At 40.5% G+C, this 27,283-nt stretch overlaps 1 protein-coding gene, 1 long non-coding RNA gene and 1 other non-coding gene across 7 annotated transcripts in view; 1 reads left to right on the forward strand and 2 right to left on the reverse strand.

The window, feature by feature from the left end:
* The window catches only part of TMEM144 (transmembrane protein 144), a 37,065-nt gene extending 13,846 nt beyond the window's left edge, over positions 1 to 23,219 (forward strand). For all 4 annotated transcript variants that reach the window (XM_045517058.2, XM_010955494.3, XM_074376676.1 and 1 more), the window contains 7 exons: positions 2,375 to 2,456; positions 4,273 to 4,349; positions 7,028 to 7,146; positions 10,056 to 10,175; positions 11,630 to 11,727; positions 16,918 to 16,971; positions 21,656 to 23,219. In XM_045517058.2, coding sequence (XP_045373014.1) covers positions 2,375 to 2,456; positions 4,273 to 4,349; positions 7,028 to 7,146; positions 10,056 to 10,175; positions 11,630 to 11,727; positions 16,918 to 16,971; positions 21,656 to 21,739 — 634 coding nt within the window. In that variant the 3' untranslated portion in view covers positions 21,740 to 23,219. The remainder of the gene's footprint in view (positions 1 to 2,374; positions 2,457 to 4,272; positions 4,350 to 7,027; positions 7,147 to 10,055; positions 10,176 to 11,629; positions 11,728 to 16,917; positions 16,972 to 21,655) is intronic.
* LOC141579601 (uncharacterized) lies at positions 1,392 to 19,111 on the reverse strand. 2 transcript variants are annotated; one of them, XR_012511331.1, is made up of 4 exons: positions 18,535 to 19,111; positions 15,936 to 16,140; positions 4,466 to 4,617; positions 1,392 to 1,522 (listed from the first exon to the last, which is right to left on the reverse strand). It is a non-coding gene; the product is annotated as an uncharacterized LOC141579601 (long non-coding RNA). The 2 variants fall into 2 exon arrangements; XR_012511330.1 differs by lacking the exon at positions 1,392 to 1,522 and having other exon boundaries at positions 4,356 to 4,617.
* Positions 17,184 to 17,256, reverse strand: TRNAA-GGC (transfer RNA alanine (anticodon GGC)). The gene has a single exon. It is a non-coding gene; the product is annotated as a tRNA-Ala (tRNA).
* Positions 23,220 to 27,283: the final 4,064 nt, after the last annotated feature.

Here is a 27,283-nt window from a genome sequence, read left to right on the forward strand (position 1 = left end):
CCAGCTCTGCAGGGAGCAGTCAGCGCCCCTGGGGAGTCACCCCACTTGGTCTGGAGCTCGGTCCAGGGCAGGGAGACGCAGTGGTCTCTCCCTGGGGAGCATCCTGGCTGCCGTGTGTGTTTCATTGTTGACCTGAAACAAATAGCAAAATGGGTTGGTTCAGGATCAACAGAGAGTTGCAATGTGGGGGTCTAAACATGGTGAGCCAGTGCAAGCCCCCTCCACAGGGCAAGGGAAGGAGAATGCTTTTATAGACAAGGAAAAGAAGTCAGGAGGGCTGTCTTAGACAAAGGGTCCGTGACTTTTCACGGGCTGAGTCCTTGCCAGGACAGAAGAGAGGGGCCTTTCTTCTTGCCGTTGGGCTCTGCGATCATCACAAGGCATGTGAGCTCCCCCTTCTGGTCTCCCGACTATGTAATTGAGGTTTCTGTTCATTCATTTTTCACTCTTTCCTGGAACCTTTCATTTCATTATTTTAACTCAGTTAAATCAGTTTGTTCTGAAGGGAACTCATTGAAATGGCTTGCAGTTTTCGTGATCAGTGTTAGGAAACTTGGAGTGTGGTTACGTTGGTTTAGGATGTTGCTTCTCTTTTTAAAATTGAAATGACTCTTCTCCCATACAGTGATTTGTAAAGGGCAGCTTAGACCATGTCCAGCCTTCCATTTTCCCCGTGTTATGTCTTGGGTAAGCATCAATCAGTCTCCACGTCCAAGACCGCTCCAGGTACCTTAAACAGCAGAGGATCTAACACAGGGAAGTGCTGACAAGTGTTATCAGGCTCAGTGGAGCGAAGGAAGGGAGGTAGCATCACTGGGAGCCCTGAAGCCCCACCCCAGCTGGCGATGGGGGACAGACGCCTCTGCCCTGAGCTACCACTGCCCCGGGAGCCACCACCAAGGCAGGACAGCGCCCCCACCCCTGCCTTGTTCATGTGCCTCCCCCAGCAAAACCCAGATGCAAGTACAGTTTGGGAGAATGTCGTTTTCAGTCTTCTAGGCCCCATGGTTCAGGGTGGAGGTGGCGCTGACACCAAGAAACAAAGTCCAGGACACTCTCTTAGATGCTCTTCTGAAGATCCAGGAGTCGGAGTTCACAGAAAGGCAGGTTCACTCCCCAACTAAACAAAAATGCTTCGGGTTACTCTTGAACCTGCTCTCCATTCTGCTCTCGTCTCACCTGACACGCTGTCTCTGGAGAGCTGTGCCAGGAGGAAACCCAGGTCTCCATTTCTAGCCTTTTCCTATCTCAGAGCCACTGTCCTTACCTGTTACTACGGACCAGGCTACACATCTCAAGGGAGACGCCCCAGGGGAGGTGGCCCGCTGGGTCAGGCGCAGGGTCAGCGGTCCGCAAGCACCGGGCCGTCGGTTCCTTTCTCTTTGCCTTCAGCATTTCCCAGTCAGAACTCCTGTTCTTATTTTAGCTTTCTCTGAAAACCTGTTCCTCATGGACGGTATTAGCCACAGTGGTTCACATTCAAAACGCAACAGTGAAAAGCTGAAAGGCTTTCTGCTAAGATCTGGAATAAGACAAGGATGCCCACTGTCACCACTTCTATTCAATACAGTATTGGCAGTCCTAGCCATAGCAATTAGACAAGAAAAAGAAATACAAGGAAATACAAGGGATCCACATTGGAAAAGAAGAGGTAAAACTATCATTATGAGAGAGATGTTTAAGGACAAAAATTTGTTAGGCTAAGGATGTGTGTTTTTGTCTCATAAACTATACTCTGGAGAACTTTCCATATCAGAGCATAGAGGGTGTCCTCGTTCCTTTTTAACAGGTGTGTCATATTCCATAGTGTGACCTTGAAGGTTGGCTCACCTGAGTGTGGCTGTACCTGTATTACAGGGACCAGAGCAGGATTGGTCAGGTCATGGGTGGACATGCCTGTGGCTGTGGTATGTGGCCCCAGAGTCCCCTCCGTGGGGGTTGTACTCACACCAGTGGGGCCCGCCTCCTAGAGTTTGTCCAGCTGAGGATGTTGTCAATCCAACAAGTGAGAAATACTATTTCAAGGGAGATTTTTTTGTTTGTATTTTTTACCATGTGATTACAGGATTAAGCAGGAAAAAAATAAATAAAAGAAAGATGGGGCCACTGAGTGAAACAAGAAAATCAAGGGAAAGAACTGATTTGGGGAGTAAGCTTTTGAGTTTAGCTTTTAACCAGTTGCAGTTAAGGATAACGAGAGATGTCAGAGAGAAGGCAGTGCTAGAAAAAAGGCAGGACCCTCAAAGAGGCAGTTCAGAAATAATCTCATTATCATTAGGACTGGATTTAAGCTGTTAAATTTCCCTTAAATATCAGGCAACTCGATATGAACCAGGGTTACGAGAGACATCACTGAAATTTATTTCCTTTACAGTGCTTTCATATTTTTGTTCATCAAAAGTGAAATACCAAATAACACACGTTCCGTGGACACCACCCCACTGATGACAGAGCATGTGAGTACAGTGAGAGAGACAGCGTGATCCGAAGCATGAAATTAAGACCAAAGGAAAATGCAGAAACTTGAACACGGATGAGAAGGTGGTGGGGAATTTTGTTTTTAATCGGGGCTCTCTGAAATATCTTAGTGTGTTTATTCCGGCGAGGTCTATGAAGTAACCAATCAGTAGTTCCACGATAAAGGTTCTCAACAAACACAGAGGTCTGTTTTTATTAACAGTAGATCTCTATTAGGGGATGGACATACAACCCCATATTTTGGAATAACTTAAGGGGAGCCCTAAATGCTGATGAAGAATGTGAAAGTCAGTTTAGAAAAGAGGTGGAAGGCGGCTTTAAAGGATGCCCCGGGAGGGCAGGGGGCAGTGGACCAGAGGAAGTCAGTGAAAGGGTAAATCGAGTCATTTGAAAGTAGGAACTAGACTGGATTTTCTCCTATTTCTCTTTTCTGCCGTATCTGGTTCCACTCAAAGGCAAAGACAGGAAGTATGTAAGGAGTCACTGCTTTGACTTTGAAGAACCTAAATTAGTCTGGGAAGCAAATAGAAATTAAGCAGGGACACCCTTGACCAGTGGCTCCAAGTACAAAAGCAACCTCGGAGCCAGCCCCCATCGCCGTGAGCCCAGACTCCGGTCCTTCCTTTGCCAGGTGTCTCTTCCACCTGCCATGGGACCAGGGCTACCCAGCTGCCCTCTAAACCTGGCGTCCCTGCCCCCTACCGAGGTATTGCTTCTCCAGAAGGTGCCGCATCTACTCCGTACTTCAAAATTCATCTTTTCTTCCCCACCCTTCTTCCGCAATCCAAAAGGTTCACAACTAAAGTGACTGCAACCTTAGTTCAATTGACACTACAGTTAAACAATAATTGGCTTAGATGTCAGAGGAAAGAGATGTATGAATCCACAGGTATCTGTAATCAGAGGATGGAGGAGTGAGGTGGGGGAAAGGTGTCTGGTGTTCCCTGCCGATTTAGGGGGTACAGACACTTCCTAACCAGCCACCCTTCACCCAAAGGGGGAAAGAAAGAAAATAAAGTAAATGCAGCTTGGGAAAAGCTACATCGTAGGCTAATTGCCTCAGATGTTTCCATCAAGATGGAAGGATGTAAGTAAACTAAGTCTAAAGATACATACACAGTCTCTGTTAGTGTGCGGCCATACGTTGCAAGGTCCCCGGGGTGGAAGAAAGCATTATTGCCAAAGGAAATCTTGACTTAGCAAGTGGGAGGAATTCAAATCTAGTTTCTTCTCTCCTACAAAAGTAGTGAGAGTATAACAGTGAGGAAGCTTCAGGTAAGAGACAGAGGATTCCATTCAATAGTAGAAATATTCTGAATTGGTTCCTAATTTTTCCCGACTCCAGATATTAGCTAATCTTGAAACAAGGCTGGAAATGTTTTATCAACTAATTTACTTTAAAAAAAAAAGTCTGAATAAAAATATGCCTATTGATCTTAAAAATTCCGTAGTAGAAAACTCTTAAGTTCTAATTTCTTTACAGAGTATTAAAATATGCAAATAAATGCAAGCATTAATAACTTTTGTTAGTTTTGATAGGCATATCAAAATAGCCATATATTAAATTGTGAAAAAAATGCAAATGGAGAAGTTGCCAACTGCCAAACCATCCCGAGTGAAAGAGAGACTCAGAAACATTTGAGTCTAGAGGTGCCCACAGAGTCAGAATGCCGGGTAACGTGTTCATGTTTTAACGTGTGTTTGAGAGAGAAGTGAAAAACACTGAAAAGCTTTTCATCTCCAGGGTGATGATCAATTGATCTTTGTTCTGCTTTTTGCCAATGTTTTCACTAGGTGATTAACAAAATTCAAGATCCGGATCCTGATTACTCCTGGGTGGATAAACTTTCTACAGCGCAACACCGCTTAGTGTAAGACGAGGTCCCGTTATCCTGTTTCATGGTCGGTTAAAGCCAGGATAACGGGAGTGAGGTTATATGCACCTGAGTTCACGGAGAAAATGGTAACACAGGCTTTGGCTTCTTACCTCCACAGTGGAGGGACTCTCTGGTCTCCGGCTGAGTTTTAAAGTTACAGAGGTCTTTGGTCTCAGGGCTTCAAGGAATTCCTAAGCTGCTGCAGTGTCTCTGGCCAATAAGCAGCTGGCAAAGGCAGTCTCATTTTGCAAGACTTTTGTGCCTAAAATGAAAGGGTAAAGTAAAGAAAAGAAAAAAAGCAAAATAAAGTAGCATAGAAGTGTTGATCACAGAGTACAATCACAATCGAATTAGGCAACGCACGTCTCTGTTATGGCACGGCTTGGGAGGCCCGCTCTCCACTGGAAGTCCCTCCCCTCGTGGTTAAAGACAGTTTTATAATCCCAAGATGTTTATTTTCAAATACAGTAGACTATTTTGGGTCCATGTAGGCCCTAACCCCGCTCCCCTGCTATCTCCATAAACACTGAAAGGGTGATGGTTAACAACAGCCCCTATATTTTAAGGGTTTAGGGGCTGGCAAGGAAATATTAGAATGTTTATATGTTTTATGTATGATTCTGTTTTGAAAATAAGTTCACTTATGTCATTTTTTTAGATTCCACATGTGAGTGATATCATGGTATATTTCTTTCTCTGTCTGACTTCCTTCACTTAGAATGATAATCTTCAGGTCCATCCATGTTGCTGCAAATGGCATTATTTCATTCCTTTTTATGGCAGAGTAGTATTCCATTGTATACATACACCACAGCTTCTTATTTACAAATGAACTTATTTACAAAATAGAAACAGACTCACAAAGATAGAAAACAAACTTATGTTTACCAGAGGGGAAAGAGGGTGGGAAGGGATAAATTGGGAGCTGGGGATTTGCAGATACTAACTACTGTATGTAAAATAAACAGCAAGGCCCTACTGTATAGCACAAGGAACTATATTCAATACCTTGTAATGGCCTATAATGAGAAAGAATATGAAAAAATATATATATATGTACAACTGAATCACTATTTTGTACACCAGAAACTAACACATTGTAAACTGACTATATGTCAATAAAAAGAAAGCAAAAAAAAGCTGGAAAAAGTTTTATATATGAAATTGCTATATGTTTTATACAAGAAATATGAGTCTGTAATAGTATATAGCTTGCATTTTTCAATTGACAGCTGTTTTGTTATTTTGGGGGTAATTAGATTGATTTATTTATTGACTACGTATTTTGTTTGTGGGTTTTGTTTGTTTTTGGTTTTGTGGGGGGGGGTAACTAGGTTTATTTATTTAGTTACTTTAATGGAGGTACTGGGGATTGAACCCATGACCTTGTGCATGCTAAGCACGTGCTCTACCACTGAGCTACACCTTTACAGGGTGACACTTCAAGAACAGAAAGCTCTTCTTCGTTGGTATATACACTGACCTTACAGTGGGAAAGAGCACTGGGTGCATAATAAATGCTCAACAAATAGCTGAATAAATTGAATGAATGAAACAATGAACTAACACACGAGCTTTGGAAGAAATAAAGACGTTGCTATTTTTGCTTTAGAATTAAGATCTTGCAAACAAAACGTTTTTTTCACCAAGCATCCCCTTCGCTGAGGGAATATGTGCTAAGAAGAATGTTTTGAGCTGTCTCATTACCTGGGCCTAGTCTATTAATCTGGTCTGTGTTTGGGACCCTCCGTGAGGACCACGAGGTCCAGGCTTCACTGGGACGCAGGGGTTCCAGCGTGACCAGGCTCACTGGCCCTGTGACACCCTACAGTCTCCTGTTCCTTAAAGCACTACTAAACTAGACTTTAAGAATGTGTCTTTAAGCTTGGAAAGGAATGGTTTTTGCCTAAAAAGTCTTTCCTGTTTCATGCCATGGTCCTTTGTATCAAGCTAAAAGGGACTGTCCCCAAATACGACTCACCTCCCCCCAGAATCATTGGAAATGCTGGCTTCATGCAGATGTAACCCAAGTCTGAGGGGTCAACACAACTCAAATACTTAAAGCAAAACACTTCCTTCTTACAAAAAAGTAATGCTTTGCCTGAAGTAGTCAAATCATTTTATGAAATCATCTCTCCCTGTTGATCACGTCTAAGACGTAGACGAGTCTGTGGATCTCAGTGGTTGTTCTAAACAAACATGTGTTGAGTACTTGGTCTGTTCTAGCCCTGGGTTATTACTATAGGGTGTTTTAAAAAGGAGCGCAGGGCCCAGGGTCAGTCCACAAGTACTTCGTAATTTAATTAGAGATCCAGGTTGATTTACATCACCTGTATAATATGATGGCCGTATTCTCCTCCTTGGATTGACAGTTTGCAATGATAACCCATTATCGTCTATAAATCAGGTCCTTCCACCCTTAGACGGTGGAGGGCTGGAGCTGCGTCCTAGCGCTGACGCCACCTGGACGGACACTGCAGGGCACCCCTGTGACTTCAGCTCATCACCATGCTTGAAATAGATGCGCAATTGATTTCAAAACAGGACTCACCAGCCTCCTAGTGTCTGGTGCTTTACGTCTGGAAGCACGCTTCCGAGATGAGTCCACCTGTGTGTGTGGCAGCAACGCTGCTTTGGGCCAAGGTGATCAGTATCTTGTTTGTTTTCCTCAGGGGCTGCAGTCTCGCGGTGGTATCTGGAATACTCTACGGGTCCACATTTGTGCCGGTCATTTACATCAAGGACCACAGCAAGAGAAATGGCAGTGCGTACGCGGGAGCCAGCCAGAACGGTGAGAGGAGAACACTTGTTTCCCTTTCCAGATAGACTCAGTACCTGGTCTTCTACTTAAGAATATGGAAAGAATGTGACTGTAGTCGATACTGGTACCTAGATTTGTCAGCAAAAGCTCAATTCACAACCAAGGTAAGAAGAAAAAGAGGGAATTTTATTTGCGCCAAACTGAGGATTATAATAACCTAGGAGACAGACTCTCGGAAGCCCTGAGGACTGTTCCACCTGTTAGCCATTGAAGGCAGAGTCACATACATTTTTGAGACAAAAGATCGTGCATCAAAGTGACATACTGATATTTTACATAAAGTTCACCAAAGATATAGAGTCCAGCTGAGCACATACAAAGCCAGCAGCTGGTCACCATGACCCCCCGCGGAGCTGGGGAAGGATGCTATTCTGGTAAGAAGTTACGTTGCTAGCGTCAGAAGAAAAGTAAATAAATCGGTCTCCACAGTCAGGTGGGCACTCCCATCTTTGAGGAGGCCTGGCTACCAGATACAGGTGCACACTGGACATTAGAGGTGGGGAGGAGGCCCACACAGACCCAGAGGGCTACGTTCATGTTTAAATGTCCTTGTCCTGCCTTAAAATAGACATTTATTTTATTTACTCATCAGATTTGATCCAACTTTTTCATCCTAAGGGAGAAATTAGAAGGTCGCTGAAGACGGAAAGAAATAAAGGACTATCTGAATATTTCCCTGTGATCTTTAACGTACAAATATGATCAGCTGTATTCTCATCGGGATTTCTTTCAGCTGCTCAGATCTTATCACGGTCTCTGGCTTTCCAGCAAGATTTGGAGATTATTTTTCTGTTTGATGATCTCTGGGAAAATATATATTTTCCTCTTTAAAAAAAAAAAAACACTAAAGGGCAGCACATGGTATTTTAAAATCAAGGAAAGGTCAAAGTCTAGCCTACTTAGTGAGGATATTATTTATCAAGCACGGAGGTGTGCACTGAAGGCCCAAAGTGATGCTCCCTGATTATCTCGGTCTCCAGCAAGAGCAGGAGAATTCCTCTCTCAGCGTCCCCTCCGCGCTGTGTGTGACAGCCTTCCCAGCCTCAGAAGGAAATGAAAGAGTGTCTGTTCAGGGTCCTGGAACTACACAGAAACGTGGCTTACACCCGTGAAGTGATGAAAGAATGAGCTCGCGGATCAGGCAGTCCTACACAGATGGGACAGAAAATGGAAGTCACTGATGTTCAGATAAGGGAGAGGCTTGGAGGGCAAGTCTCGAGGGAAAGGTCAGTGGAGAAGCTGGGATTCGAACTCGATCTGCGATGAGAGGACAGACTGGGTAGATGCCATAGTCTGTGCCTCCCTTTTACAGTCAGCCACACACACGGGACTCAAAGCCTTTATGCCCGTGTGTCAGTGCTTAGGATTCTGCACAAACGCTTTCTGTATTTTTATTCTTTTCATTTGAAAGGATTGCAAACGAATAAAAATAGAAGAACATCAGATAAAGTGAGAGAAGGAAAAATGAGGGAAAAAAATCAAATGCAGCCATGAAGGCGTCTCAAAACCACACCACACTTGTACACTTGTCAGCAATGAGTACAGATTTCTTAGAGTCACAAGGGAAATCAGACCAGCCCCACAATTCAGCGAACACAAAATAAAAACAGCTCATTGTTCAGGAGCACAGTTGTTCTTGGTACCAGGACATAATAAGCAATGTCCCCAACAATCTCTTTGTATAAATAGTACAATCCGCTCATGGGGGTCTTTCTTATGACAACTCAAATGTGGTCTGATAGAAATGCACTTTATTCCAGTTTATTCCAAAATAATTCAAGGAGGCAAGGCATTTCATTTTTCACTTCATTTATTTAACAATCAGAAGTAGTGTGTGCTCTGGGCACAGTTCTAAGCACATGACAGTAATGACTTACTTGACCCTCATCGCAAACTTCCTGGTCGGGTACCATTATTATCTTGGAAAAAATTGAGAAAATTAAGACAGAGATTAGGGAATTTACCCAAGTCTACAGGTTAACAGGGAGTGGCTTGAGGAGTCCCACCAGCTCCTCTGTTTCTAATCGCCGTGTTATGCTGCCTCCTGCCATGGTCTTAAGATGGACGTGTTGTTCTGATGTGATTCAGAAGTAGGATGTAAGAGTTTAGAGAATAGACCGACTCTCTGTCTTCCAAACTTTCCTCCCTAAACATGGCCACCCATCTTTCTCCAGATCTAACTGAGAGAAACACTGAGCCCAGTGTGACCTTCACAGCCAAGAACCTTGTACACCCATCTGTATGGCCAAAGTGCCATCTGCTGTAAATAGTCAGTGGGGCTGGGGTTTCTCACATACCAGGGCACCATCTGTGTTATTAACTCCCCCCTGTAATTAGGTTTACGGTAAATAGTTAAATAAAATCCTCTTTGGAATAACTTCCTGAATATGCTTCCGTGTAGCTGCCACCTACAACCCAGATGCTGGTCTCCAGATCCATAGACCGTATAAAATTAGCACCTTCACAGTTTTTCACACGCTACCCTCCTAACTACAGTCTACTTGGAGGTTTGCTACAATTGTTGTAGCCATTAGTAAAATCAGTAAAATTAGGTCCGAATACCTATTCTTACAAAAGGAGATATGAACGTCATACTAATGTTTGTTGTTTCTTATTTAGCTTTCCAAGATAACCATTAGCTTTCCAAGATAACCAAACCTTTTAGATTTTGATTATAGGAACTAACTTACGTCTCAGTATTTTAGATACATTAAAATTCTATATAAACAGCATGGAGAACACTAGGCTGATAAAGTAGAATTAACGCTTCCTTTCCCTGTAAGGTTAATTGTGGTGAGCTAGTCTCATTCTTAGAACTCTAAATATATTTGAAATGACTAATGTGATATGCTTGAGAGCTTTGTAATCTGTCTTTTCAGATTTGGACTACGTTTTTGCACATTTTAGCGGCATCTTTCTTACAAGCACGGTCTACTTCTTGGCATACTGTATAGCCATGAAAAATAACCCTAAACTGTATCCTGAAGCAGTCTTGCCAGGTAAGAGCATTTACTACAGATGGTCTGCTTACTCTGTGAAAGCAGCATCCTGTATTCATTTAGCGTAAATCGTCATCCTGTGTGTGTGTGTGTTTGTGTGTGTGTGTGTGTGTGTGTGTGTGTGTGTGCGCGTCTGTTTTTGTCTGTGTGCGCGTCTGTTTTTGTCTGTGTTCATTCCCTCAGTTGCTTTGGTCCAGTTCACCAACAAATACGATGGATTTAAAAACCGTGAAACTGGGCTTGAAATGCCAAGTCATTATTACAGAACTCAGAACTTGAACAATGAATCCAAGATTGTTTCCAATGCCAAAACAGCTTGTGTATTGATCAGCAGACTATTTCTTCTTCACTCAGAGTTCGTATTAAAAGTCACAGTCCTGTGACTGTTTTTTTAAGTATCAACAAATAGGAATCTGCAGTCACTTGGGAAAGCAAAGATTTTCTTCAAAAAGTTAGGAGAAAGTATTTTAGTGTTTAAAAAAGGTATATTAAATGCACATGCTTTTGGATTTAGTCCATTAAGCATTGATGATTATATATATATATATAACAGGAAATTATACTCTCTCACTTATTTAGCAGTTTGCTATAATTCAACATGGAATATAGGGGTATAAGTAAAATTTTTTAAAGAACAAAATAAAGCATATGTAAGAGATTCAGTCTGAGTGCCTGACTGATTTAAGCCCAAGTGGGTCTCTACACCATGATACTGTTTTAGAAAATGGTAGAATATTTACTGAATGTTTAGCTGAAGTATCCTGAAAATTTTAGCTGGTATTTTTATTCAGGTTCTAGGAGTTTTTTCTTTTTTTTCCCATTAGAGTGATTCTGAATTTCACATATTTTTATGTTCGTGGTTTAGAGTAAATGGTGTTTGCAGGATACATTCAGATCCAGTATCTTCTTAGATCCCTCTCCACCTCAGTCTTTACCTCAACTAATATTTGGGAACTTGATTTCATGTCAATAAAGTGAAGGGTTATATGATACCCACAGCAGTCAAGAAAAGAGAAATCAAAACAAACGTATGGTTACCAGAGGGGAAAGTGTGTGGCGGAGGGATAAATTAGGAGTTGGGGATTTGCATATATACACTACTGTACATGAAAGAGATAAACAACAAGGACTTACTGTATAGCACAGGGAACTATATTCAGTAGCTTGTAATCACCTATAATGAAAAGAATATGAAAAAGAATATACATGTGTAACTGAATTATTATGCTGTACACCTGAAACTAACACAACATTGTATCAACTATATTTCAATTTTTTAAAAAGAGAGAAATCATTTGGTTTCCAAAATGGTCATAAGACCTGGTTCAGAAACCCGTGCTGGGCATCAGTTGATAAGAAGGTGCGGGTACGTGCACTGGGATGTCCCTGCTCTCCCTGAGCTGGGCTCTGCAGGAGAGGGACGTGCAGGTCAGTGTGTGCTGTCTGTGTTTCAGGGTTCCTGTCGGGAGGACTCTGGGCCATAGCCACCTGCTGCTGGTTTATAGCCAATCGCTCCCTCAGCGCCGTGGTCAGTTTCCCGATAATCACTGCTGTAAGTAGCTGGATTGCTCCTCCAGATTTTTGTTGTGCACTTGTAAACCTCGTTTTCCTGACGCGTCCTCAGTGAATCACTGGAGACTGTCACAGGGTTTGATTTTCCAGGAAGACGAGTAATATAACAGGTTTATGTAGATAAACACCCTCTCGTCTCATGTCCTTGACCACCAAGGGTGTCCTGCTAACCTCATTTGAGCAGGTTTGTTCACCTTTGTAGTTTTTGTTCGGTCATTTACCTAATTTCATTTTGGATACTGTATGATTTGCTTTTGTAACCATATCCATCTCTATATGAGTTTATAAAATACAACAATGCTTTGTGTGTATTATCGCACCTGAAACTCATGACCACCTTGAGAGACAAAGTACTTTGTCCCTTCTTCTTACAGTACATCAGCATTTTAACCAAGGCTTTCGAAGGTTCTGAAGCAAAGTTCTGTCTCTGGACAATGTTCATCATGACAGACATGATACAACCTGCCACATCCAGTGTTTTAGGTGCCAACCAGTAGCACAGTTGGGTAACAGAAAAACAAAAATGTTTCTGTTGACAGTGGCAGGACGAGTATTGGTGGGATGGTCCCCATTCTGAAGATGAGAAGACTGGGGTCGTACCAAGAGCATTATCTCAAGCGACACAGCTTCATGGAGATCTCAGGGCTTCTCAGTACACAGGCTACTTTCTGCCTTCAGTGTAGAATCCCATTTAGAAGTTGTTTCATGTCCATTGTGGAACTAGGTCATTCATATACACACCGAACTAATCATTTTAATGTTGGGTTCTTATTTCTACTCCAAGTTCCTTAGACAGTTAAGTTGTTTACCTGCCTCCCCTGTTTCCTGAATCATCATCATAAATGAAATTTGCCTACAACATGTTAGCAACACACCTGTGCAAGCCTCCAAAATTGACTTTTTTAAAACACATTGTCTAGTCTAAAATACAATTGCAGAAAAGTCTGAGACATCCTTAAATTTCGATATAAATTCTCAGTTTCAAACAGTATGTTTTTGACAGTTCTGCTGCGCTCATAAAGTAGTTAGCTTTAAGGTACAACTAAATTCAAAAATAAAGGGTTTAGGTTTTTTTTTTTATTTGAAGGACTCACATTTTGACATTCTTAAACTCTACTGAGAGAGCGTGTCATCAAACTTGAGTTATAAGGAATTTTTTAAGTTTAAGTCTTCATCATTGGAATGGCAAGACTCAAATTCTTTCCAAAAATGGGTGTGTTTCTCATTATTTCAAATGTGTTTAATGCTAGAAATGACCATGTAACACAGAAAACATAATTGGTAATGGGGTGGGACAGTAATCAGTTAAATGCTTAAAAGTAAAACTGTCAAGAAAAGTATGCAGTGTGACATGCTTTTCAACTAAGGATGCAAATATTACTTGACAGTGATATCCGACTACATGAGGAGGAATGACACGTATTAAAATAGATCAAGTCATCAATCACATCCAATTTAAACCTTGTCACATGATAGTGATTCTGTCTTTCAATTGAGTTACAGTCTTGAACAAATGCAGATTCTTCAAAATGAGTTTGAAGTAACTAATACACGGATACAATTAAGTTGTGCAAGACAAACAGAAATACAAACACAAATAGAAAATCCAAACTATGAGAAAAATGAGAAAGTAAGCTAACAGAGGGAAATAGTTATGTGATGAAATATTGTTTTGCTTTGTGCTTGCAAAAGAGGGTAAGTCAATGGGATGACTAATTCTTTTTTAAAATTTAACTGGTAACATTAGTTCCTCAGAAAAGACCAGTTATTTTCTAATACTATATTCTTTTTTCTTTTTTCTTTGTTTTTTACTTTTTTTAAACACCAAGTTCTTAGCAGAATTTAACCTATGCGCCCTTCTACAGGGGACATGGGGCAATGATCAATAATATTCTTCACAAAATTTTATAGTAGACAGAGATACGGTTTTCCTGCTACTGCCTCTTGTACTCAATTATGGCAAAGACCTAGGACAAGCCTAACAGTGTAAATAAATTGCTGAGGATGGTGGGGTGTGGACAGAGGGCCAGCGTGGGTGGTGACTATGGCGTTTGGAGCCTAGAGCCACCAGAAGAGTTTTCTCAACCGTTGTGGTATCAGTAGTCCCCTCACCCACCAGGTGTGGCTTCCTCTGGTGCCTGAGGATTGTTTCCTGGGAAGAACAGGTATTTCTGGGAGATGAGGAACTAGGTCCTTATTGCTACTGGGTTCTGGCTTGGTTTCACCGTCCTTACTCGGTTCATGGACAGCCTTCTCCACATGCAGAAAAGATTCAGTCTTGCCTTCCAGAATCCTACCTTCTTCCTTATTGTATTTTCCTGGTAGAGGTAGATTTTTTTTTAATGGGAAATTTTAAACACACCCACACCCTGCTTCAACAATTATGAATATGGTTCATCTTATTTTATCAAGAGTACATTTTTCATGGCCAATAGGCACATGAAAAAATGCTCAATATTGCTATTTGTCAGAGAAACGCAAATCAAAACTACCATGAAGTATCACCTCACATCAGTTAGAATGCCCATCATTCAAAAGTCCATGCACGATAAATGCTAGAGAGGGTGTGGAGAAAAGAGAACCCTCCTACACTGCTGGTGGGAATGTAGTTTGGTGCAGCCACTATGGAAAACAGTACAGAGATTCCTCAAAAAACTGAAAATAGAGTTACCATATGATCCAGCAATCTCCCTCCTGGGCATATATCCAGAGGGAACTCTACTTTGAGAAGGTACATGCACCCCAGTGTTCATAGCAATGCTATTTACAATAGGCAAGACATGGAAGCAACCTAAATGTCCATCAACAGATCAATGGACAAAGAAGATGTGGTACATATATATAGTGGAATACTACTCAGCCATAAAAAGAAAGAAATAATGCCATTTGTAGCAACATGGATGGACCTAGAGATGATCATACTAAGAAGTAAGTCAGGCCGAGAAAGAATAATACCGTATGATATCACTTATATGCAGAATCTAAAAAAATAACACAAATGAACTTATTTACAAGACAGAGACAAACTCACAGACATTGAAAACAAGCATGTTTATCGGGGGGAAGGAGATCATGGAGGGATAAATTAGGAGTTCAGGAACTGCAGATACACACTATTATATATAAAACAGATAAACAACTATGTCCTACTGTCGAGCACAAGGAACTATATTCAATACCTTGTAATAGCCTATAAGGAAAAGAATACAAAAAGGAATATATATATGTATGAAAAAATGAATCACTACATTGTACACCAGAAATTAACACATTATAAATCCTCTATGGTTCACCTTTAAAAAGGTAAATTGAGAAAAAAAAAAGAAAAACAGTACAGTTTTCAAATCCCAGCAACACCCTGTTCTCAGGTACATATATTTCCATTGTTCGTATCCATTAGTGATTAGACCAGGAGTTTCTTGAAAGCAGCATGTGTATTTTTTATTGACAGATAATCAATTAAAAAGCAAAAAAAAAAAAAGGAAGAAAAAAAACCAATGTAGCAGGAAGGACACAGGGCTGGTTACTCTGCTCCAAGTCTTCCCTGAGGGGTTGAATGGCTGAATCAGCTTCTCCAGATGGTTCAAGTTCACCTTCTTTTCAAAGGCTGATTTATAAATGTGTGATTTGTATTAATTTACAGAAGAAAAGCACACGTTCCCAATCCCAAAACGGTGCCCTCTCTTTAAGATGTCCTTCCTGCTGGGCCCTCGTCGGCCCAATTCAGCGACCGTGCACCCTGACTTCTCCTCCTGTTACTGTTAGCAAAAAAACTGCTTCCTGCAACCACGTTGCTTCTCCCAGTAACCCTTAGGCCATGTCTAACTAATGTTTAGAAAGTCACCAGCCAAAAAGCATCAAAGGTCAAAATAACTCTTGGTATTGTCTTCTGCCATGTACTCTGAAGGGAAATGAATTTCCAGATTAAGGAGGATAAATTCTTGAGTGGTTGGCATGGTATTATTAACGTTATACCCCCGCTTCTGTTGTTTCCTCCCATCCTGTCCAAAGGCAGCATGGAATTTCTAAAGGGCTCAGATGTTTCTTGTTTGGTTTGAATTTTGAGGCTTAGGACCATACGTCACTGGTCAAAGACAGTTCCTTTGACCTATTTCTCTGTCTTTTTTGATTCTGACTTTTCCAGATACTGATAAACAGAGAGTAATGTGTTTTTATTGCTTCACTCACATGCCAGGAGCGGAGTCCAACTTTGTTGACCCCGTCAGGTAGACAGTTGGAGTGGTGGAGGGGGAAAAACAGGTTGGAATTGTTGACCTGAAACTTTTCCAGAGTCTGTGCAGGGCTTGCATAGGAATGCTAAAAATGCTGAGATAGCACACCTTCTCCACAAAGACCACCATTAATCCAAATTCCACTTTTTTTCCTTTCTCAGCTAAAAAATAAAAAATTAATAAACTTCAATAGTTTAAAGTTTTCAAATTGCAGAATCATCTTTTTTTTCCAGCTCATTTCTTCTCCTTTTCTTTCTCCTATGTTATTTCATTTCTGTCTGCGTGTTCTGCTTACTAACCCATTGTTTATTTTTCCTTACATGGTTTTTTCTATCTTTCCATGATGCCACCTTTAGTATTCATTAAAGTTTAACGTTAGACGTAGTTGATTACCTGTGCAGAAATTTCAGATTAAAAAAAAAAAAAACTAAAGAGGATGCTGCTCCCGTATGCACATTATTTTTCGGATCCAAAAGAATATACTAAAATTTCTTCAGTTATGAGATTATCTCATGCTAAAGGAAGTTATAAACTTATTCATGTGCTTTTTCCTATTAAGCCCATTTCTAGTACCCTAAGGAAGTAGTTCACTAAAAAAAATAAACTTCGTGCTTATTTAAATATCTTTTTATAAATCACACTGAAGGAAAATATTCTATGGCACAAACTATTATAGCATCAACAAAATAATAAAAATGAAAGCTATAAAGAAAAAAAGGAAAAAAGTCTTCGTTTTTCACCTAGTGCTACGTAGTTTAACTTAATGTTGAGTTAGGATTGAGACTATGAATAGTTTTTTTCCTGATAATATTGTTCTATTGCTTTTACCAAAAAATTTTATTTGATTGAAGTGTCAAGTCAGTTCTCCAATTTACTGTATTTGCAGTGTACAGTGAGACATATTAACAATTTAACTGAAGTTCTTGTTTTTATTTAAGGGTCCAGGATTGATAGCTGCAATGTGGGGTGTCTTCATGTTTAAGGAAATACAGGTATGTACAAGAAAGGGCAGATGTGGAAAACAAGTGTGGATCCAGTTAAGAAGGGTATTTAATACCATATGTTATTTAATACTTTATGTCATTTTCTGAAAAGCGCATGTGACTCCTAAGCCCAGGGCAAAAAACACATAAATGAATTTAATGGGTCATATGTTCAAAATGTGTTTGCGGGGGTGGGTAGTTAGGTTTATTTATTTTTTTAATGGAGGTACCGGGGATTGAACCCAGGACCTCATGCATGCCAGGCATGCACTCTACCACTGAGCTATCCCCTCCCCTCCAGATGTTCAAAATGTTATCCTCTCTAACTGGGAAAGAAAATACTAGAGATAATGAGAATTATTTCTAACATGTTTCTCTCCACTCCAGCCAATCTCCATGGGAAAATGCTTTAGTTGCTTTTATTTGCCCTTAATAGATTTTGATTAAATAATCCAATAAAAGATGAAAGAGGGAAATTTTATCTAGTGTGAAATACAGTAGATAAACAAGATGAAAGATTTTTTTTTAATCCCAAAGATTAAAATATCCCTGAGGCAAATGGAATTTGGGAGTCGATTTCTTTTGTTGGTTTCATGCCTCCCAAAGTCCTCCATATCAAACCAGCAACTTTGTAAGAAAACAGTATGCTACCAGGGGACTGCTACCATTTCCCTCTCAAGTGTAAACAGTGGTGATTTAAAATTGCATTTATCAAATACTTCTAGGATGTGTGTGTGTGTGCATTTTCATGAACAATTATTTTACAATTTTCCCCCTCTACCTTTGGGGAAAAAGTCTTCAGTTGAGGAATCTTTGTGAATAGTATTTTGTAATAGTTTTTACTAAAAACAATAGAAATTAGAGACCCTCTAATTTATAGGCATCATAGACAATATTTTTTGTCTCAATAAGGAACAAAGAATTCCTATTTCTAAGATCTGATGTTTTTCATCTCTGGGACCATAAAGTGAATCCCTGTCCCTGGATAATTCTTAAAATGATTATTCAATTTTAGATTTAAAACATCATTTCATTCACTCTAAATGAAGCCTTAGTATGTTAATACAAGTAAGATTCTCAGATTAAATGAACAAGAAATTTGTTTAGAAGATATTTGGTTCATGATCTTAATTTTTGTGTTTTTAAACGTACAAGACAATTTAAAACATTATAGATCCATAAGTTACTTTCATGCACATGTTTCTTATTTATTTTGGTTAGTGTTGCCTAAAGCATGCCTAAAGTGTATATCTCCTTGCAAATAGTTCATCTCCCTCACAAAGGATAATGATTTCTATTTAAGAATTGGATATTATCCAGGGTAACATATTAAAACCTTAGAAAATCACAAGTAAATGACCATAGCGTATTTAATTATAGGTATAAATAAATAATAGTAAATCAATAGCTTTCCAATATACCACCAATAACCAATTAAAAAGAGGAAAATAAATGCTATTAATACCTACACAAATTATAAAAATGTAAGAAAATAATTATCAAGAAATGTGCTGGATTTAATAAAATCTCTACTACAGAAAATAAAAGACTCAGAACAGATGGGAGACTCACCATATTCCTGATGGGACAACTCACTGTGGTTACAGGCAGTGCTCTCCAATTACTTGCAGTGGGGGTCCTATAAAATCCCAGTGGAGTTCAATTTGTAGTTTTCAGAGTGAGTGCTCACGTTTGGCCAAGTGTGTATGTTAAAAACAGAGGGAAGGCAAATCTGGAAGCAGAGTGAGTTGTGTTGACCTCTCTGGAGTTAAAAAGCCTCACAAATCTGTCTACACACAAAACTTAAGTGGTGCCGGGGGGTTCTTATTGTTCAGCGCAGACGCCTAATTGCCTCTTGACAGCTGACTTAGAGGAAAGTTTTAAATACTTTACATGCCAGCGAGTTTGAGGGAGTTATCAACTAAATACAGAAACCAAAATCCTCCCAGAATTCTTAAAATTATTTTTCTTAAAAACAAGCTAAAATCCTAGAGGAAAACAAGAGCTAACATTTATCTTTATGACTTGTAGGTCCTGTAGCTGTCTTGAAGCAGTCCTCAAAAAACATATTTAAAAGTCACTATATATAAAAACAGATTTTAAAAAATTTTCTTCTGTACAGCACAGGGAACTATATTCAATACCTTGTAATAATCTTTAATGGAAAAGAATATGAAAATGAATATATGTATATGCGTGACTGGGACATTGTGCCGTGCACCAGAAATTGACACCTTGTAACTGACGGTACTTCAATTAAAAAAAGAAGTCTATGACCTGTAGCCGTGATGATTTAATCAGGATCCAAGCACTTTTTGTATGGGAGTTTCATGATTTTATTTAGTTTTAATGTCATCAGTTCTCTAGTTGACATTCTTTTCTATCTGGCATCTGTTCCTCTTTGGGAAGTTTGCTTTAGAATCTTATATTTAGCTATCTTAAGCTAGATATCCATTATATTTTTAGCAATACACTTCAGTTGGTATGTCCACAGTAATCCCAGCACACGGGATTGTTACAACAATTTACAGGTCAGTAGCAACTCCCAGATAAAGAATGAGATGATTTCTCATCTTAGTAGCCGTTTCCAGAATCCAAGTTAAACCATTTTTGCTTTGGGGAGAATGTTACCGTGATCTTTCTAAAACATGCACCTTTGACAAAAGAAAACTATTGCTTTTGCCCAAATATAATCAATCCTTTTCTCCAGGAAGCTAGGCAGTTTGGGCAGATTCTTAACCTTAAAAGGGAAAAATATTTACTTCTTGAGAATATTGTTCTTCTGCCTACACAGACAATAAAATAGAGTACTTACAACATGGTCACATAATTAGGTTGTAAATTGCTGATAAGTGAGGCCCCATATATTGTGTTTTTTCCCCTTATTTCAGTGATTTGCATGAATTGTCTGATTCACAAAGCACATTTGGTAATTGTCAGAGTGTACTGATTCTTTAAACATTTATTGTCTACTCTGCACCATTACTGGTATCTAGGCAAAGGCTGTAGTCTTTAAGACTTAGAAAAAGATGTCAGGGACCCTTAAAGCCTTCATGCAAGTGTGTGTGTGTGTGTGTGTAAATAAGCTGCTTTGTGTTTGACAAGGCTTTGAGCTTTCATGTTTAGAATCTGTGTGCCTCCTAGAACTTGAGTGACTTCTAGAATTTGAGTGACTTCTAGAACTTGTCTGACTTCTAGAACTTAAGTGACTTCTGATAGTGTTGGTAACTGACAGAGTATCAGACAATTCAACTGACCCAACCCACCTTACAAACACCACTCTAGTCATCAAATATAGAGGCAAAGTCACCCACTCTCTTTATTAAGATGAAAAAAAGATGATATACCGTTTTTGACATTCTGTCTGTATATTAATTGTCAATCTTAACAGAAGCCACTAGGAGCATCGTGTGATTTGACTATGTGGAGGTCTCACTGTAACTGAGACCCTGTTTCACTTGCCTCAGAGCCCTGGGTCTGTATGTAAAGAGGTCTGTGGACACCCTGGCAGTCACTCACTGGAACAGTCAGCTCCGTGAGGAAGCTTGAAACCCTTCCATATGAAAGATAGTTTGTCAAAGGAGAGAAAATATTGGTCAGGAAAAAAGATGCTCCAGGGAAGCAAGACGCTTACATCTCAATGTTTGAGAGTTTATCTTGTGGGAGGGAGATCGGAATTGACCCACAGCACCCCTAGAGATGGAATTTACGAGAAATAAAGTATTTCTACTGAACACAGGACGGTATTTCAGTCTAAAGATGAGCTGGCTGCGGGGGGAGGGGAGGAGGGGGCGGTCCGTGGTTCCGTCTGTAAGACGGGGCACCACAGGTAGCTGGGGGAGCCAAACTCCGTCCCTGTTTCTTCCTTGCCCTTGAGGTTGACTGTCTCTCCGTCTGCACTCATCGTCTCCTCCCAGGAGGACTGGGGGTCGCCTCCTCCTTGGTCCCCCCGCATCCGCCGCAGCGCGCTCCTGTCTGTTCACCATCTGCCAAAGTGCGGGCTTTCAAAATGCGCGTCGCGTCCTCGCGCCACGCCCAGCCGTGCGCGCTGCCTTCACGCCCCGCCCGGGTCACCGACACTTACAGCTGGGCGCTCAGCTCGACTCCCGTCCGCCGCGCGAGGACGCCTGTGTGGCGCACACACTCACAAACACGCCTGGCCGCTTCCTTATCCGCACCCCTCTGGCTGCGTGCCGTTCTTGTCTGTAATTATTTCGTGAATTCCTGTCCCCCGCGTTATGTGACTAGCTGAATAAGGAAGGGCACACTTTTAACCCCCTTCTAACCCCAGCACGTGCGGATGCCTGGTGGGGGCATCCGTGCATTTCCTGAGAGGGTAGATGACCAGGGCGTGGTGGGGTTTCAAGAGAATCTGGAAGGTTCTGTGGAGGGGGAGCGAGAAAGCACTCGGGTGGCAGAGCAGATGGTTCGTAAGGTCCCTCGCAGTCTCGAGAGTGTGTGCTTTTTATGTGTTTGGTTCACGTTTTCTTTCTTTTTTTTTTTTTTTAATTTTTTAAATTAATCTCTTTTTAGAGGGAGGAAGTAATTATTCATCTCTGAGGTCCTGGGGCTTGAACCGAGGACCTCGTGCGTGCCAGGCATGCGCCCTACCACCGAGCTATAGCCTCCCCCCGTCCCCCCCTCCCCCCGGTTCGGGTTTTCTCAATCACAGCTGCTCGTTTTTATCACGCAGGGTCGCCAGAACTACCTGTTGATGATACTTGCCTTTTGCATCATCCTGACCGGAGCGCTGTGCACGGCGTTTTCTAAAATCTAAGCGCCGCTGGACCAGCAGGTGGCAGCGGGACCTGGGAGACCGCCTCTCCAGGACGCCCCGAGAGGATGCGGAGAACAGAGTTGTTTTCATCCAGCAAGTGGTTCACAACCAGTCTTGGGTTAGGGAAGGCGATGATTTTTTCAGAGATGTGAGAAGGAAGGAAAATCGAGTTTCGGGCGAGTATACAAATGAAAAATTCTTCTTAAGAACCGTTTACGAAAGAGGACAGCGTTCCATCTGATGGCACTGCCTTTACCACAGTCTGCATTTCGTGTCGTGTAATCTAGAAAATGGTGTGGAGTTCACGTGCAAAGAAGGGCGTGCACGTCCAGATTTGCAACATAGTACCCTCGTTAATGAAGAGAGACGCCAAAAAATGTGGGGGGAGGAGTGGGGAGGAGATATGTTATGATGGAATTCAAATCCAGAGATATTGGATCCTTTGCTAGAGAAAGTAAATGTCAGAGTTGACCACTGAATGTTAAAAAGGCCGTTTCATTATTTTTAGCCCAGACTTATTTTTACTTCAAATTAATGTTGCCCATTTTGCCGGCTTCCACCCTACTTAGCTCCAAGTGCTGGTGATAGTCTCCAGATAAAATCCATTCCCACCCTTGAGAATATGTGTACAATACATATACACACACACATATGTATGTACTATTCCAAATTGGCGGAAAATTCTAGAGTTGCTGAAGTCAGGGTCTAGTTTATCACAGTGAGAATTTTAAGGGACCAGCACACTCTTTAAGATGTACACTTTATTTTGCTGAAATATATGTTTCTAAAATTCCTCTTTGAACCTGGGTTCAAAGGTTTTGGTTTTTTCCTTTTTTTTTTCCCTGTTTTAACTGGTGGTTTCCACTGGATAAAAGAAAGTCACAGAAAATGATAGTTTTCTTTAAGAAAGCTGAAATGGCACTATGCTAGTACGATTTCACGATGGTTCCCCAACTCTTAAAATAATAGAAAAAAAAGAGGATAGTGCTGTGTAAATTTCACCCACTGCCACCAGATCGCACATTACTCTGCTGTTGGGAGGGAGAATGCGTGTGGGTCCTCTAGCTGATCTGTGTGGGCTTAAATCCCACTTCTTCTTCATTTTAACTACGTGACTTCAGATGAGGTCCTGTGCTCCCCTAATCCCCACATCTGATTCCTCATCTCTAAACTGGGGATAATGGTAACATGCATCTCATGTGGTTACTGCGAGGTTCAAATTAATGGAAATCTGTATTTTCATGAGTGTCTGGAACTTGGCAAACGCTCCTGCCCTTACCACCACCCCAGCCAAACAACCACTTATTATTCCTCTCTGAGTACAATTTAAAAATGATACTGGAGTCTCTCTTTAATTGTTGAGCTGCTAATATAAATAAATCTTGGATTGTAACATCTCACAAAAATTCATTTTAATTTGGACCTGGAATGTCATTAACTATGTTGATCATTTTGAATAAATTAACATAATACAAAGCTATTTTTCTGGTTTAAATATATTTTACATTTTTATATTAATGGCATTTAATTGTCCTTGAGTTGCGATTGCCAATTTGTATGCACAATTTTTTTCTTTGCATATATCGTGGACATATTTTCACGACCATCAACATAGTCCTACGGTCCCTGTTTTGGTGGGAGGGGGGCATCAAGCCATTGATTACAAACCTGTCAATCTGGTGGAGAGCCCACTGTCCTCAGAGCTCATCCTGTTCTACAAGAGCTGCTTTTGCACAGGGCTGTCTTCATCCTGTATCTTCCTGCCCTCAGAGGCCACTGAAGTAGTGACCCAGTGCCATCCAATCAAAGTTCTCTCTCTCCAGACATCAGGAGGCAGAGTCAGGCTGGCTTCCCTTAGAAGCAACCAAGGAAACTCTACAGTCACATCTGGGACACAGAAGCGCGCTTCCTACAGCCACTTTGATTAGACCCTCCCAGAATCGCTGAAATAAGGAAGATCGGCTGAGGTCTTCTTAGGTTCAGAGCTGGCTTACGTCCAGAGCTCATTGCATGTGGGGTTGTTGCCTGCCAGAGTTCTTAACAGCTACACAGTAAGGGGAGGTTCGAGGGCTGCTGGAGAGACGACAATAATGGCTCCCCAAATAGACAGTTTTAATTGAATATTACATTTCCTTTATTGAGGCACAGTTTACAAACAATAAATGCAGACTTGGATCAATTTTTATAAAGTAATACATTGGTGCCACCATCACACAGATCAAGCTATAAAGCATTGCTTCCATCATCCAAGAAATTCCCCTCCTCACTCTTTGCAGTCAGTTCCCCAGCCCTGCACCTCCTACCCCACCACGACCCACCACCCACCCCCTCCGCCCACACACTAGTCTAAGTCACTTTTCTTTATTATGTAAATTTTGCCTGTCCTTAAAATACATATAATGGAATCATACAATATGTTTCCCCAATATTTGATTTTTTCCCTACAAAATGTGTTTGAAACAGATCATTTTTTAAATATATTTCAAGATTTAAACAATGACCTGTTTTATAAAAAAGTATCTTGAAATAAATTTTAAATGACTTGTTTTTTAAAAAATAAAGTATCATAAAATAATTTTTAAATGACCTTTAAAAAAAATAAAGTTTCTTGATATGTCATTCTACGTTGGTCGAAACCCAAAGAATGTACACCACCAAGAGTGAACCCTAAACTATATAAAACAATAAAGTATAGAATCTGAAAGAAATAAAATAAAGTATCTTGAAATAATTTTTTTTAAAAAGTGACCTGTTTCATAATGTGTTTGAGACTCAAGTACTTTACTATCTATATCGGCAGTCTTCCTTTATATTAACGAGTAGTAGCACGTTGCATTTTATGGATATAACACGATGGGTTTATTTGCACTCCTGTTCATGGACATGGGGTTCTTTCCAGTCTTCAGCTACAGTGAACATTCCCTTACAAGACCTTCTGTGGATAAATGCAGTCACTCCTCTTGGGCACATCCTGCGGGGTCGCAGGGAGTGGACGTGGGGAAGGCGGCCCTGCTACCCAGGAGCTGGGCTGGGGCTCTCGGCTGGGCCCTGGCGCTCTGTGGAACAGAAGCAATCTCACACAACACAGCATCACACGCCGGCGTCCGGGGCCAGGATGGATCGAGAGGAAGACCGCAGTCGTGTCTGAACGCGGATAAAACACAAACACAGTCCCAGCCACCAAGCACGTCTTGTGGCCCAGCCGAGTGGCTGCAGCTGCTTTGGCCCCTCTCCAGGCTTCCCTCCCCGCAGGTCAGGGTCACAAAGTCACAAAGACACCCAGGCGTGGAATTGCGCCCGCTTCCTGACAGCGTCCTACCCAGAGCAAACCGCACTTCCTTAAACCCTCCCCAAGCGCCCGGACCCAGGCCTCAGTCCCGAAGTCTCCTTGCTAACACCCTCTAGTTATCAGCATAAACAAGATGGGGAAAGAGGAACATGCTAACAGACATCACAGGAATAAATCTGCAAAATACCAAGCGAGGGGAAATCCGCAGGACCAAAGATGACCTGGTTCCTTAAACTGCTGTGGGCGTGTGCATGTGTATCTGCCTGTACGTGGGCGTATTGTATATTTAGCTGCTTGTAGGTACACATTTGTGTGTGTCTGTAGCTGCACATACAGAGAAAGGAGGCGCAACAGATTTAAAACAACTTCAGAGACCTGCGGACCGTGGTGGGAGGTGGACCTTATTTCAATCCTGATTTCAACAACAAAACAACTGGAAATTTGAAAACTCACTAAACAAGTTATCTTCAAGTGTGTTTAGATTTGATAATGATATTTTTGTTGTCTTTACAAACAACAGTCTTTTTTTTTAGGAATTCAGACTGAACTACTTATGAATAATTTAAATAGAATTTAAAAACTTAAATTCGAGTGATGTCTAGGATTCTTACAGGTAACGGGGGAGTTAAGCGAGTGGGGTTTTTAATGGACAGAGTTGGACGCTCACTGATGACTGTGGATGGTGGTTGATGGGTCCGTCCAGGGCGTTTTTCACATAATTATTTGCTATTTGTGTGTGTTTGAAAATTTCCCCAATCAGAAGTTTAAAGCATCTTTTAAAACTTCATATGCAGTAGACTAAAAATAGCATGTCATTCATGTCATCGGCCTTTCTTTTATTACTCGTGTTAATGTTTTTCAGCAGTGGTTTTATCTTCAGTAAGTTGAAATTTTGTTTCCTTTGATCTGGTAAAATGCGAATTTTTTTTCTTCCGGATTTGCATGTACTTACTATTAAAAAAAATTTTTTTAAATATGTGCTCCTCTTTCTAGTTCATCGCCTGACAAATTCCTCAAAAGGTGCTTGCATTTCAGCTTAAATACCCAGCTGGGTGTCATTTCTTTGACACCGACTTCTCAAAAATCTCTTACACACGGAGCATTTCTTCATTTCCAGTTTACAGTCCCACTTTCTTTAAACCCTTATCTCTCCTCAACACTGCAAGTATCTTAACCTCAAGATATATTTCTGATTTATCTTTGTAGTTTCCCCTCACTGATCTGGGGAGCCAACACAACATTTTTATAAAATATAGCTGCACCATAAATATTTAGTGAATGGATGAAAATAAGCTAAATCCGAAAGGCTTCGTTTGGTGCTAAAAATCTTATCCCATGTTTAGGATTCATATTGAAAGAAGATTATTCGAGAAAAAATTGAGACACTAAAATTCAAGACAATTTATTATTTCTCTGTGTCACTGTCTTTTAATTAAAGCTCATATCCAGTTAATACAATAGATAAAACGTACAGAGTCTAACAGGAAGCCATCTTAAATCCTCTATAAGTATTAGAAAGAACCAAAGTAAAATATAACTCCTGTCATGTTCTCCTTAGTTGAAAGGGTGTATTATGATTAGAATATAAAGAGGGCTCAAATAAAATTATGTATATATTTTTGGTTTTTTTTTCCTTTGAGGCTCAAGGAGTGCATTAATTAAAAGCAATTCTGTTGACTCCCATATAAAATTATTCAAGAAGATGTTAACATTCACCCAAGAAAAACATGAAAACTTTAATTTTCTTTAGGCAGAAAAATTAATATTTCATGGAATGTTGGAATTCATTATCTTTATTAAAGCTGTAATGAATTATACACACCTTTTTTTTTTCCTTAAGGATCAACACTATGAGTCTAAGGTTTACATACTGTAACCACCTAAGAACTCTAGGTTTGGTTGCTGGGTTAAGAGTCTATGACCTGATATTCGAAGATAATAGTGTGTGTCTAGGTTACCAAAATACTCATGTTAATGCGCATGATAAAATATGCATGGTAAAATTAGTTAAGGCATTAAATAATTCATGGTCTACTTTTTTAAGATGAAGTAGTCTAACAAATCAAGGAAAATATCTTTTCTTATCATTCCTGCGTAATTTGCAACATAGATGAACACCTAAATCCCTAGTATGTAAGTAGTGTCAGCCAATAACAGTTTACTACTTAACAACTCTTGCGTTGAGGTTTAAAAGTGTAGAAGAATCGGGAGCTCACCAAAAAAGGAGTTATTCAGCCTTAATAATTAGGGTAAAT

The sequence above is a fragment of the Camelus bactrianus genome, chromosome 2 (genome assembly GCF_048773025.1).
Source record: "Camelus bactrianus isolate YW-2024 breed Bactrian camel chromosome 2, ASM4877302v1, whole genome shotgun sequence".
In the NCBI taxonomy this organism is placed as follows: domain Eukaryota; kingdom Metazoa; phylum Chordata; class Mammalia; order Artiodactyla; family Camelidae; genus Camelus; species Camelus bactrianus.